The sequence below is a fragment of the Odocoileus virginianus genome, chromosome 20 (assembly GCF_023699985.2).
Source record: "Odocoileus virginianus isolate 20LAN1187 ecotype Illinois chromosome 20, Ovbor_1.2, whole genome shotgun sequence".
Classification (NCBI taxonomy): Eukaryota; Metazoa; Chordata; class Mammalia; order Artiodactyla; family Cervidae; genus Odocoileus; species Odocoileus virginianus.
Window position 1 is genome coordinate 56,921,260 of NC_069693.1, and position 14,152 is coordinate 56,935,411.

Genomic DNA, 14,152 nt, shown 5'->3' on the forward strand with positions numbered 1-14,152 from the left:
AATTAAATTAAGCGTAGGTTTCTTGTTTGATTCTGAGAAAATTCCTGGTTCACAGTGTTGACACAGAGCTGAGCGTACAGACTTCACGTTTAAAAAGTAAGTTTTGAATGAGAATGTCAGCAGTTCATCCTAATTATAATAAAGATTTGGTTTTAGTACCTGCTTCCACCTGTAAGGATCTCATCGGAACAGAAAAAGGTCAAACGGACTTAGAAATAATTTTATTAACACACAGTCAAAAATTTATTAGTTTTTCTCCCTTCGTATTTTCCATAGTACATGAGAATTCTTTCTTTGGAGGAAGGAAAACTTAACTTTCTTCTTAACCTACATGTAAGAAGCAAAGCTGACAGTTAAGTAGGAGGAGTCAGGGGTCTCTCCTAGAGAGAGGTGAACATGGACCACTCCCATCACTGCACTGATCACCTCTGACTCCTGAGCAGAGCTCTCTCTTTGTGGTGTTTAGGGTGGAACGAGTTACCTATAGAGCTTCACTGATAGAGTCAGTTTGTTGCTTCATCCTTTCATCCCAAAGCAATGAAGTTTTGTGTTTTTACATTTAAAAAAATAAATGACTTTTCCTGTCAGGTTACGAGTTTTTTCAGCACAGGCTCTCCTTATCTTTGCACCCCTGACTCCAAGCAGCACTCTACACTGGTGTTCATTGTACCAAATGGAAACCCTGAGAGAGAGGTTTGAGTGCAGGTCATTAGTGTGAGAGGTGATTCCTGGAAGCCCGAGCTGGGAGGTGAGACGGTGAGGGAAGGTAGCCAGTGCCAGGTGTGTTTTCCAGCCTCTGCTGGTGGTGGCTGCTACTCTGTCCTGTTGGGGCACTTGGCAGGGGTGAGAAGGTCGGGATACTGATCCTCCAACTCCCTTGCGTACGCTCAGCTGCTTCCATGGCACTCAGGCCATGAGCTGGAGGTGTTTGCAGTGATGCTGTTCTCAGGGTGTCATGGCGGTGAGTGCAGGGACGTGAGGAGCGGGTATGTTCACATCTGCTCCGTACTTTTTATCTGCTTCTTCATCCAAACATTTCTCTCCCACCGGAGCAGCTTGGTGGTGGAAGTCATGTAATAGTTACACAGGGATGTAAGAAGGAAAAGGATTTGAATGCTTGCTTACCACAGTGGAAATGAGGTAAACGTCAAGGAAGTCAGCTATAAGAGGAGCAGAGTAAAGGACATATTAATAGATTATTAGTGATCTAGGACAGTACTTTTTAAGCTGTTGTTGGCAACATTTAAGATAAATGAAACAATAAAAAAATGTCAGAACTAGAATTGTTCTCAGTGTCCAATGAAGTTAATCTTTTTTTTTCATTAAACTTTTTTCTACTCAGTTAATATTTTCCAGTAAAGTTTTCCAACTTAAGTTTTTTTGATATATATAACTTAGAGAAGACTCTTCGAGTTTGTACTTGATGTTCTCAGTAACACTGAGCCATCAGAAGAACTTGAGTAGGAGTAGCAGATTGTTTCATTGCTTGAATTCATCCTTCAAGATTAAAGCAGCCTTTGCCAGTGAAAATTTGTGTGTTTTTTTTTTTTTCCAATTTATTTATTTTTGGTGCACAGGGTCTTTATTGCGGCTTTCTCTAGTTGAGGACTTCAGCTAGACTGTAATTGTAGTGCATGAGTTTCTCATTGCGGCGGCTTCTCTTGTGAGTGACTGATACTTTCTCTTGTCCAGGAGCACAGGCTCTAGGTGTGTAGGCTTCAGTAGTTGTGACGCTTGGGCTCAATAGTTATGACACATGGGCTTCGTTACTCTGCAGCCTGTGGAATCTTCTGAACCAGGGATCCAGCTCATGTTCCCTACATTGGCAGGCATGTTCCCATCTACTCTCCCACCAGGGAAGTCCCTGCCAGTGAAGATTCTTAGTGTAAGACTTGAACTACTTATTTTGTGCCACTTGTGTGGGTGACAGTACTGACTGCAGGAGTTAGAGACTTCTCAACGAGAAAATTTGGTTCTTGTCTCAAGATGCCTGGAGGGAAGAAGAGAAAAGATAAGAACTTTTATTCCTTGGAAATCTGGAATTTACAGGATTGTCTCTCATAATTCTGAATGACCTTTTTGATCACTCACGATAACACGGTGATCATAATCTTGGACCCTCCGACATGCATATTGGCATTTAAATGGAATTCTCAGATGTTTTTATTGACTTGGGAAACCCACACATTAGGCATTCCCCTCTTTGTCTGAAATTTCTGGCACCATTCATATCTTTATTTGATGTTTTAGGAGTCAGTTTTGTTGAGAACATTTCTTTCCTGTTTGAAATTGGACAAGATTCTAAATTGTGTAACTTTGTTCCACTTCTAAGTCACTGCCTGTGTAGCCAGTTTTAAGGAATTTTGTTTTCATTGTTGGGTTTTTTTTAGATATGGAATAGGAGCCTTGAGAGTACTCCCAATTGTTTATGCTGGGGTTTTTCTCCTTGAAATAATGCCAGTGTGTTTCTTCCAACTACTCCACGTCCCTGTTCCCACTTTGACTTAAGCGTGAGCACTAATGTGCACGTGAGGTGCAGTGGGAGAGCCCTTCAGTCCTCACATCAGTGACACATGAGGGCTGTGATTCAGTGGTGACTGTCAGGTGACAGAAGCAATGGAGGGGATTTTATAAAGACTTTAGACTTCCATCTGCTGTTGTTTCATTTGTTAAATTAATAAAGGGAAAATTTCTTTGTCCAGAAGTGTTATAGTAAACTTTAATCATAAGATTCAGCAGTCAGAATTTCTCCAAGGAAGACATACAGATGGCAAAAAAACACATGAAAAGATGCTCAACATCACTCATTACCAGAGAAATTCAAATCAAAACCACAATGAGGTCCCATGACACGCCAGTCAGGATGGCTGCTATCCAAAAGTCTACAAGCAATAAATGCTGGAGAGGGTGTGGAGAAAAGGGAACCCTCTTACACTGTTGGTGGGAATGCAAACTAGTACAGCTGCTATGGAAAACAGTGTGGAGATTTCTTAAAAAGCTGGAACTAGAACTGCCATATGACCCAGCAATCCCACTTCTGGGCATACACACCGAGGAAACCAGATCTGAAAGAGACACGTGTACCCCAGTGTTCATCGCATTACTGTTTATAATAGCCAGGACATGGAAGCAACCTAGATGCCCATCAGCAGACGAATGGATGAGGAAGCTGTGGTACATATACACCATGAAATATTACTCAGCCATTAAAAAGAATTCATTTGAATCAGTTCTAATGAGATGGATGAAACTGGAGCCAATTATACAGAGTGAAGTAAGCCAGAAAGATAAAGACCAATACAGTATACTAACGCATATATATAGAATTTAGAAAGATGGTAACGATAACTCTATATGCAAAACAGAAAAAGAGACTCAGATGTATAGAATAGACTTGTGGACTCTGTGGGAGAAGGCGAGGGTGGGATGTTTCAAGAGAACAGCATCGAAACGTGTATATTATCTAGGGTGAAACAGATCACCAGCCCAGGCTGGATGCATGAGACAAGTGCTCGGGCCTGGTGCACTGGGAAGACCCAGAGGGATCGGGTGGAGAGGGAGGTGGGAGGGGGGACCGGGATGGGGAATACATGTAAATCCATGGCTAATTCATTTCAATGTATGACAAAAACCACTGCAATGTCGTAAAGTAATTAGCCTCCAACTAATAAAAATAAATGGAGAAAAGAAAAAAAAAAAAAAGATTCAGCAGTCAGAATTTCCAGAAAGCCCGGTGTTTATCCTTGTTATTTGGGCCCTTTTTAAAGATTTTATTTCTTTTTATACCTCTTGTAAACTTGGTGTCTCCTTCCTTGGTGCAGCGTGACTAAGGAAGTTGGTGAAACATCTCAAGAAGCAAAATCTGTGTTCAAGCGAGATGAGAAGGATAAACCTCAAGCTAATGTCCCTTCAGCGGTGCCATCACTTCCTGCTGGGTCAGGGTGAGTAGTCTAGGCTCAGGTCCAGGTGTACCTGCCACGTTGGAGAAGTTGTTTTCAGTACAAGGCCATAATTTACCTGTAGCTCTCATGACTCCTTTCCTGAGAGAAGGAATTCTGCTCTTCTGTCTTTGGAATACTTGTCAAAATGGAGGATGCAGAGAACAATTAGCCATAGGTTTCTTTTTTGATTCTGATAAAAGTCCTGATTCACAGTGTTGGCTGCAGAGCCCAACATGTAGTAGACTTAATGTTTAAAATGTAGTTTTAAATGAAAACATTAGTAAATTCATCATAATCTGTAATAAAAATTTGGGTTGAGTACTTTGTTTGACCCCTAAGTATCTCATTGGAACAGAAAAAGGTTAAAGGTAACTTCTAAATAATTAACACAGTATCAAGAACATAATCGTTTTTCTCCCTTGTATTTTCCATAGTATATGAGTTATTTTGAGCTGAGTAGTAGAATTTTTTCTTCGCAGGAAGTAAACATTTTTTTCCTTCTTAACCTGTATCTAAGAAGTAAAGCAAACAGTTAAGTATGGGGAGTCGGGGAGCCACCAGAGAAGTGAATATGGACCACACCCATCACAGCCCTTATCACCCTCTGACTTCTGGGTAGAGCTCTCTTGTGTTTGAGGTAAAACAAGTCACCTATAACAGCTTCGCTGACCCTTCAATTAGTTTGTTGCCTCATCCTCTCCCTTACCTCCCCAAAACAGTATAGTTTTGTTTTGAGTTTTTTACATTAAAAAAAAAATTGGCTTTCCTGTCAGTTTATCAGTTTTTATAGGACAGACCTTCCTCTTCATTGCCTTTCTGGCTCCAAACAACACTGTGTACACTGGTGTGCTTTGATCCAAATGCAGACCCTGAGACGGAGGTTTGAGTGCAGGTCATCAGTGTGAGAGGTGATTCCTGGAAGCCCGAGCTGGGAGGTGAGACGGTGAGGGAAGATAGCCAGTGCCAGGTGTGTTTTCCAGCCTCTGCTGGTGGTGGCTGCTACTCTCTCCTGTTGGGGCACTTGGCAGGGGTGAGAAGGTTGGGATACTGATCCTCCAACTCCCTTGCGTACTCGCTCAGCTGCTTCCATGGCACTCAGGCCATGAGCTGGAGGTGTTTGCAGTGATGCTGTTCTCAGGGTGTCATGGCGGTGAGTGCAGGGACGTGAGGAGCGGGTATGTTCACATCTGCTCCGTACCTTTTTTTTTTTTTAACATTGATTTATTTCCCTGTGCTGAGTCTTAGTTGTGACACATAGGATCTAGTTCCCCAACCAGGGATCTGCATTGGGAGCCCTGAGTTTTAACCACTGGACCACCAGGGAAGTCCCTGCTCCATACTTTTTATCTGTTTCTCCATCCAAATATTTCTTTCCCACTGGAGCACCAGGTGGTTTAAGTCATGTGGTAGTTACACAGGAACCTAAAAGAAGGAACAGGATTTGAGTGCTTGCCACCACAGTGGAAGTGAGGTAAACCCCGAGGAAGGCGGCTGTGAGAGGAGCAGAGTTCTCCATACTGACTGTTAATGCTCTAGGCCAGTACTTTTTAAGCTGTCATTTGCAGTCATCATTTAAAAGAAATGAAATAGAATGAAACATGTTCTAACCATGGGGCTGCCAAGGAATTCCCTATTTCAGCTATTAATGTGCTTGTACAGGGGAACAACATAAACTGTATGTTTTGTGAGGACTAATGATGCTGTTGGCTGAAATAACATGCTTTTATCCTTCTAATCATTACATTGTTTGAAAAGGATTCTCTTCAGACCAGTGGCTTTCAAACTGTATTGATTACCACTCACAATAAGAACACGTGTTATTAGTACTTCGTGTACTCATAAATGTAGGTTTGTATGATGAACTCTCTGTCCATTACTGTGTAATTATTTAGTATGTGTCATTTGAAAAAATGTTATGACCCATTAAATTGATTGCAAAATCTGTTACAACTTATATTTTAGAAATACTGCTTTAGACTACATACAGTATTAACATTTTAGGGGCTTAATTGTGGTTTCCAAGGCTTTTTTCTGGTATTACTAAACAGTGTCTGTTGGATTTATTGAATGTGTTACTGTAAAGTTACTTCTGGATTAAGTATTGGACTGAAAGGTTTCTAGCACAGATAGTTTCAATTAGTGTAATTTTTACTTCTAGCTTCCTTGAGTGTTTTTAAAATAATCCCTGTTGATGCTTAGACATTCTACTTGGAGACAGCATGTTTCAGAAAATACTATTACCATTGTTCTGAAGATAAGCAGAGGAAGAAGTGATAGCTTGGCAAGCTCACCTTGTTTAAGTCACTCATGAAAATCATCTCACTGTATTCTAATATCAGTGCTTTTGTTTCTTAGAGCTGATAGCCTCTCAGAAATAAGACATCTGCTATGTTTTAGGGAAATCCAGCAGGAAACAGGTGGCATCTTCATATTATGCTATCTTGAGAGTTTAATAACTCACAATGTAATGAAAAATCACAGGGCTAAGGAGAGTACGTATCCCTAGCTAGTAGTAATGAAGCTCCATCACCACCCCTAGACCTGAGGGGGCACAGCAGGGAGCAGTCTATGGCAGTGGTGATAGAGAGGGCCTCGTGTTAGGAGTTGAACCTCACTTGAGTGATGTACCTTCCAGGGAAAAGCCAGGGGAATAAATATCCAAATATTTTATTCCTCCCTCCACCCCACCTTTTGCTAGAGACTCCATTGGCCACTGAGGCTCTTGAAAATTTAATTTTCAGATATGCCTTCCAATGTGCCCCTTACATTTTCCTTCAAGAGAATTTATATCTTTAAAAAGAATTAAATATCAGAGCTTTTTAAATCCCAATTTTAGCTCTTTTAATTTTTCTTCTAATCCCTAACTTTCTTTTTCATTTAAAGGCCTGAAAAATGTGACCTTGAAAAGAAAAAGGATTGCAACAATTAAGTATCTGACTTTGTCCTTAACCACCTAAGCTGGTTTGTATAAAATATAGTTGTTAACCTGTTTTTGTTACCTTTTTTCTGTTTTGTTAATCTGTTTGTTAACAAAATTGTTACTGTTACCTGTTTTGAAAGTAATTTTGGCAATTAAATCTGACATTTTTAAAGGAGAGTTTTCATTGTGAGTGTAAGGCTGACTGCCCATGACTTCATGTGCAGTGCTGTTTGATTTAAAGCAATATGCACTCTGGCTTCTGATTAAAAATAGCCAGGAGAACCAATTTTCCAGGGGTAGTCACAGGAAAAAGTACAAAGGATCACAAAAAGTAACTGGACTTTTTTTTTTTAACTAATAGAAAAGCTTGAGCTCTTGTTTTTTTTTTTTTTTTAAACTTAGTGAAGACTCTTGAGAGACCCTTGGACTGCAGTGAGATCAAAAGAGTTAGTCCTAAAGGAAATCAACTCTGAATATTCAATGGTAGGACTGTTGCTTAAGCTCCAGTAGTTTGGCCACCTGATGCAGAGTGCTGACTCACTGAAAAATACTCACACTGGGAAAGATTGAAGGCAAAAGAAGAGGTTGGCAGATGACGAGATGGTTTGCTACTATTACCGACTCAATGAATACAAATTTAACCAAACTCCGGGACATAGTGGAGCACAAAGGAGCCTCGGGAGCTGTAGTCCATGGGGTCACAGAGTCTGACATGACTTAACAACCGAACAACAATTCAACATATATCTTTAACTGTATTTCCTTTATGTTCTACTTACTAGTTTATGGTAAAATTCTTGTCCAAGGATGTGATTTAACTCTGCTTTGTAGGCTGTATGTTAGCATCCAGAAGCTTTTGTATGATTATACACTGAGATTGCTGAAAGCTGATACTGTTTGTGAAATAAATGTATCATTTCAACACTGAGTCCACATGAAAAGGAACTTCATGGTTTTCTGTGACATCGTAAATCATTTTCTGCTCTGCTATTTTTAGCAAATTAGATTGTCCGGTTTGGTTAGTTTACCCCCTGGTCACAGTTGCACACAACTGCTGTAATTCCAGGCATTGCAGACAGACATTCAGTGTCTGGCAGGAAACTACCCATCCATTCTCTAATACTTTGCTTCAGTTTAGGTATAACATACACTATAGTACACAAATCTTGAATGTGTGGCTTGTGTGTATTTATACACTATACGAAATGGTAGCAGTTCGATCAAGATACAGAATGTTTCTAGCACCCCAGAGCGATGCAAAACTCAGCCAGAAGCCTCCAATATCTGATGTATCCCAAGAGAGGAGAATCTTTTCTGTTTCCAAAATGTGATAACCCAAGATTGGACAGTGGGAAGAAACTCTGGGGAATGAGAGTGGGAAGGAGGCTGTAAATTATTGCCAAGACAACACGGTAATAATTAACCAGGAAACTTGTAGGATATTGGGATTTTATTGTGCAAACTGGAGACCTTTGTCTACAGGGATTCCTCAGTTTCAGCCTATTTCTGCTTGGTGGGATTATGTGCCCAGTCTTGGCAGATTCTCTGCTTTTTAAAAGGAAGCTGGAAATCTAGATTATGTGCAATCTCTCAGTTTTTAAGTGCTGGTATATTGAGTGTTCCCCATACCAACAAGCAATTCTTGGACAACAGCATGGTGCCCCGCAACTGAACTCAATTCTGACTCTACCCAGACATAGCACCAGATTCTACCTGTTAAGGACTTAGTCCTATGAGACCAGCTCCCACTCCAGAATACAGTTCCAAGTCCTGGTTGTTACCTATGCTTCTGACTGATTGGCTGTAAGTTGGGTTCTATTAATTTGTTAGACTGACTCATAGAACTCAGACATTTTACTTATTAGATCACTGGTTTATCATAAGGATGTAACTCAGGGAACAGCCATATGGAAGAGACCCACAGGGCTATGCATGGGGAGGGAGTGTGGCGCCTCCATGACCTCTCCATGGGCACAGTTCTCCCTGAATTTTCACATGGTCACCAACTGGGACTCTCTCAACCCTGTCCTTTGGGTTCTATGGAGACTTCATTACATATGCATGATTCATTAAATCATTGGCTACTGGGGAGGGATTCTGCTTGCAACACACTGCACCTCCCCAGAGGTGGGGCAGGGAAGGGCTGTTAGGGGGCTTAGGGACTGAAAGTTCAATCTTGTAATCACAAGGTTGGCTCTCCTGGCAACTAGCACCTATCCTTTGGTTTTTCTAAACGTCACCTTCATATAGCACAAAACACCTTGATCACTTAGTATTTCTGAAATTCCTGGTTTGAAAGATATGAGCCAGGAACTGTGGATGAAGACCAAGTATATGTGAGAAATTTTGGTCATCTCAATGACCAAATGTATATTTCTTCAAAATCATAATGTAGCTGACCTATTTTAATTCATGGAAAATGCTTTTCAAGTCCAAAAGTATATGTCTTTAAGCTGGATTTGGCCTGCTAGCCAACTTTAGACCTCCTTACTAAATAATTTAACATGATAGAAAATAGTGACCTAGTTACCCTTAAAGTGGTCAGAATCTGAACAAATGTATGGGGTGCTGGTAGGCTGTGAAGAGGAGGGTGGGAGAAGCAAGGTGATGGAGAAGAGAGACTGCTGAAGAACTCTGGGGTAGCCTTTTCCCCAGACTCAGATCCCAAGGATTGGGCAAAAGGCTACATCCCAGTTTGTCATCGCTGGGTTTATCTGTGCTGTCCAAGGAAAACGAGACTGAGAATGGTCAGCTCCCAAATATTGGATCTCAATTTTACATCTATTTTTCTGTTGTTCTCACATAAGAAAGATTTATTGAAATGGGTCATAGACTTTAAGAACTAAAGCTATAAAACTTAGAAGAATACAGGAGTAAGTTTTGTGATCTTGGGTTAGGCAAAGGTACATTAGATACAACCCCCAACGCACGAGGGACATTAGAAACCAGGTAGACACTTCATAAAAATTAAAAATTTTTATGCTTAAAAGGATACCATTAATGTGAAAAGACCCCCACAGAATAGGATTACTGCCTCCCAGAGTTGCAGTATAATTTAAATTTTTTAATCTGAGAGAATGAGAAGCATTACATATGGTAGTACTTCCATATGTATTAGCTTGAAGGAAACGTGGATGATGTTTGATTTCTAGAATACAGCTTATCCTTGTAATTATGTCTGGAAGATCACCATACACACACAGTTGACAAAAATGCAAGGTTGAATTCCTGTATGTTTCTGAGAACCTAAAGGTTTTTGTCAACTGATGAGTACATAACCTTATTTTACCTGTGTTTCTGTCCAAAGATACACTTTAATATACCATTTTTATAAATAATAATATACAGTATTTATAATGAAACAGTTATTTCAATGAGTATTACTGTGTTATGAATAACAGATTGTGTACCTTAATTCTCCCCTAAGTCATATATAAACACATACTAGTCTGTATAGTCATGCATATAAAGTCCTGGGAAGTAAAAAATTCAGCATTTAAAGTTTTATAAAAGCATTACCTAATATTTTCCTATTGATGGAGCTACAGGCTGTACAGTGATGCAGTGCACACTGTGGTCAAACCTCTCCACCTTGGCTTACCCCACAAAACCAAGGGAAAGGTTGGTGAAGCTCATTCTGCAGATGAAGAAGAGGGTTGCAGGTTGACATCTGTCAGTTCAACCTCAGAAGTTTGGCTTCACCACTTGTGGGTGGAGTTGGCACTTTTCCCTCCTAAACTGGCTCCAGAAACTGGATTAGCCTTGTGTGCTTGATTTTTGCCTCAAATCTTTAGAGCATATCGGCATAGGTGGCAAAGGCATAGGAAGTTAAGCACTTAAATTTGAGGTTTTGATCAAGTATTTGCTCATACTCTTCCATGTCACTGATAATTTTTCTTTAAGGCAGAGTTTTTAGCCTGCTGTAACAGGTACAGTTTCGAGACTCAGGCTGTCATCACTATCATCATCACCACCTTGTTTTGCCATCTTGGCCAATCTTTGTTGGTGGGTTCTATTGCTTTCTGTGCCAAAATTTTCTCCACGTCTTACCTCATGTCATCAAAGTCTTCTCCACTTATTTGTCATGTGATATGGATTATGCTTTTGACACTTCTTTATACTTTCTGCAAAACGTTCAGAGCCTTGGAAATTTTTCACACAGTCTGGTCAAATATTTTTCCAAGTTATTGATAGCTGTCTGCTTGATATTGTTCCAGGCTGTGCCAACATAATCACATTACATATAGAGACTGACTTCCAGTAGTCCATCATAGTAGTTTCCTTATTGGTGTTGAGAGCCTCAAAAGCCTTGCTATAGAGCTCCATAGTATAATGTGCCTTGAATACTTACCCTTGATCCAAGGGCATGCAACCAAGATTGGTACAATAAAGGACAGATACGGTATGGACCTAACAGAAGCAGAAGACATTAAGAGGTGGCAACAATACACAGAACTATACAAAAAAGATCATGATCCAGATAACCATGATGGTGTGATCATTCATCTGGAGCCAGACATCCTGAAATGCAAAATCAAGTGGGCCTTAGGAAGCATCACTATGAACAAAGCTAGTGGAGGTGATGGAATTCCAGTTGAGCTATGAAAGTGCTGTGGAAAGATGATGCTGTGAAAGGGCTGCACTCAATATGCTAGCAAATTTGGAAAACTTAGCAGTGGCCACAGGACTGGAAAAGGTCAGTTTTCATTCCAATCCCAAAGAAAAGCAGTGACAAAGAATGTCCAAACTACTGCACAATTGCACTCACCTCACTCGCTAGCAAAGTAATGCTCAAGATTGTCCAAGCCAGGCTTCAACAGTACGTGAACATCTTCCAGATGTTCAAGCTGGATTTAGAAAAGGCAGAGGAAGCAGAGATCAAATTGCCAACAACTGTTGGATCATCGAAAAAGCAAGAGAGTGCCAGTAAAACACCGACTTCCGCTTTACTGACTATGCCAAAGCCTTGGACTGTGCGGATCACAACAAACTGGAAAATTCAAGAGATGGGAATACTAGACCACCTGACCTGCCTCTTGAGAAATCTGTATGCAGGTCAGGAAGCAACAGTTAGAACGGGACATGGAACAACAGACTGGTTCCAAATAGGGAAAGAAGTATGTTAAAGCTGTGTATTGTCACCCTGCTTATTTAACATATGCAGAGTACATCATGAAAAATGCTGGGCTGGAATCAAGATTGGTGGGAGAACCATTAATAAATTCTGATATGCAGATAACAGCACCCTTATGGCAGAAAGCAAAGAAGAACTAAAGAACCTCTTCTCTTGATGAAAGTGAGAGAGGAGAGTGAAAAAGCTGGCCTAAAATTCAACATTCAGGAAAGATCATGGCATCTGGTCCCATCACTTCACGGCAAATAGATGGGGAAACAATGGAAACAGTGAGAGACTATTTTGGGGGGCTCCAAAATCACTGCAGATGGTGACTGCAGCCAAGAAATTAAAAGACACTTGCTCCTTGGAAGAAAAGTTATGACTAACCTAGACAGCATATTAAAAAGCAGAGACATTACTTTGCCAACAAAGGTCCATCTAGTCAAGGCTATGGTTTTCCCAGTAGTCATGTATGGATGTGAGAGTTGGACTGTAAAGAAAGTTGAGCACCAAAGAATTGATGCTTTTGAAATGTGGTGTTGGAGAAGACTCTTGAAGAGTCCCTTGGACTGCAAGGAGATCCAACCAGTGAATCCTAAAGGAAATCAGTCCTGAATATTCATTGGAAGGACTGATGCTGAAGCTGAAGCTCCAATACTTTGGCCACCTGATGCAAAGAGCTGACTCATTGGAAAAGACCCTGATGCTGGGAAAGATTGAAGGCACAAGGAAAAGGGGACAACAAAGGATGAAATGGTTGGATGGCATCACGGAATGGATGGACATGAGTTTGAGTAAGCCCTGGGTGTTGGTGATGGACAGGGAAGTCTTGCATGCTGCAATCCATGGGGTTGCAAAGAGTTGGACATGACTGAGCGAGTGAACTCTGATACAAGGGCTGGATGAGAGAGGTAGTATTTGTGGGCATGAAAAGAACTTGTACCTTGGCATGGAGATTTTTGAGTGTCCTACAGCAGTGGATTGGGGCATTATGCAAAATTAACAAAATCTTGAAGGCAAAGTTTCTGCCCTGGAGATACTCGACTTCTGGTATGAAACAGCTGTGGAACCAATCAGAGGTCATCCAGGGTTTTTTGTTCATCTCCAAGGGACTTTGGTTCATGGTTTTCCCTCTAAGTAACCGAACTTGAAGCTCTATTACCAGTAGGGGTTTGCACTTAAAGTCGACCTTAGCATTGCTGCACAAAAGTAAGGTTTCATATTCCTGGAATGATTTAAAGTCAGTGGCATTGGAGGCCATTCACGATATATAGGTTCTTTTGCCACCGTCCCTGTAAAATAAGCCAGTTTCATAAGCGTTGAAAACCTCCTCTTTCATATACCCCTCTTCCTGTATAACAATTAGCAAGTATTGTTTGAGTTCTTCCACAGCTTCCAGATCTGCAAAACTTGCCTCACCTGCAAGGTTAACACTACTGATACTACGCTGACTTTTGAAATGTGCAAGCCTTCCAGCACTAGCGGAAAGGTTCTTTGGCTTTTAGCTTCACAATGCTGTCCACGAAAATTTTTTTTTTTTTAAATCAGTTGTCATCTAATGAATCCACAAACTGAGCCGCTTTTCCATCTATTCCATAGCTTCCTCACGCACTATGGATGTCACTTTAACACTTTATGGAGCAGCTTCACATACGGATCAGCGAACTTCCTATCATTTTTCTTGATGTACCTGATAGTTGTTTGAATAACATTGAACCCAGGGCCGCACTACAGCTCATGCCTGAATGAGGCTTATCTAACACACGTATTTTTCTCCATAAGGCACATCACAGCTTTCTTGCGCTTATGAACTTTAGGCAGCACCCCAGCACTATGCTCAGGGTCGTTTTAAACAGCGAAATCTCTTAACAGAGAGTGCAAAAATGAAAAACCGCGACAAGTAATAGACTGCGAATACGACACTTATTTACACTTCTAGAGTTGAAGTAATACAGGGGATCATGTGCCTCCAATCTCGACGACCCACCAGTGGTTAACTCAAAATTTTCACTCTCTGCGCATGTCCGCAAGTAAACCCAGAAAGCGCCGAAAACATTGATTTTTGGGGTGACAGTAAGTTTTCACAAGTAAGCGAGTTCAAAAAGGTCAACTACTGAACAAAGTTCGGCCGTCTTCCCAGAGGCAAACAAACTTTGCTTCAGGGACACATCCTCT

The 14,152-nt window shown here is 40.8% G+C and overlaps 1 protein-coding gene across 4 annotated transcripts in view; it reads left to right on the top strand.

Annotated features, from left to right (window-relative positions):
* Positions 1-14,152, top strand: part of LOC110131407 (craniofacial development protein 2) — a 33,186-nt gene that overhangs the window by 14,192 nt on the left and 4,842 nt on the right. The window contains exons 7-9 of one of the 4 annotated variants that reach the window (XM_020884005.2): positions 3,822-3,941; positions 6,825-6,902; positions 7,264-7,802. In XM_020884005.2, the coding sequence (XP_020739664.2) occupies positions 3,822-3,941; positions 6,825-6,870 (166 nt within the window). In that variant the 3' untranslated portion in view covers positions 6,871-6,902; positions 7,264-7,802. Of the gene's footprint in view, positions 1-3,821; positions 3,942-6,824; positions 7,803-14,152 lie in introns of those variants that run through there. The other 3 variants (XM_020884007.2, XM_020884004.2, XM_070451533.1) reach the window with 3 other exon arrangements.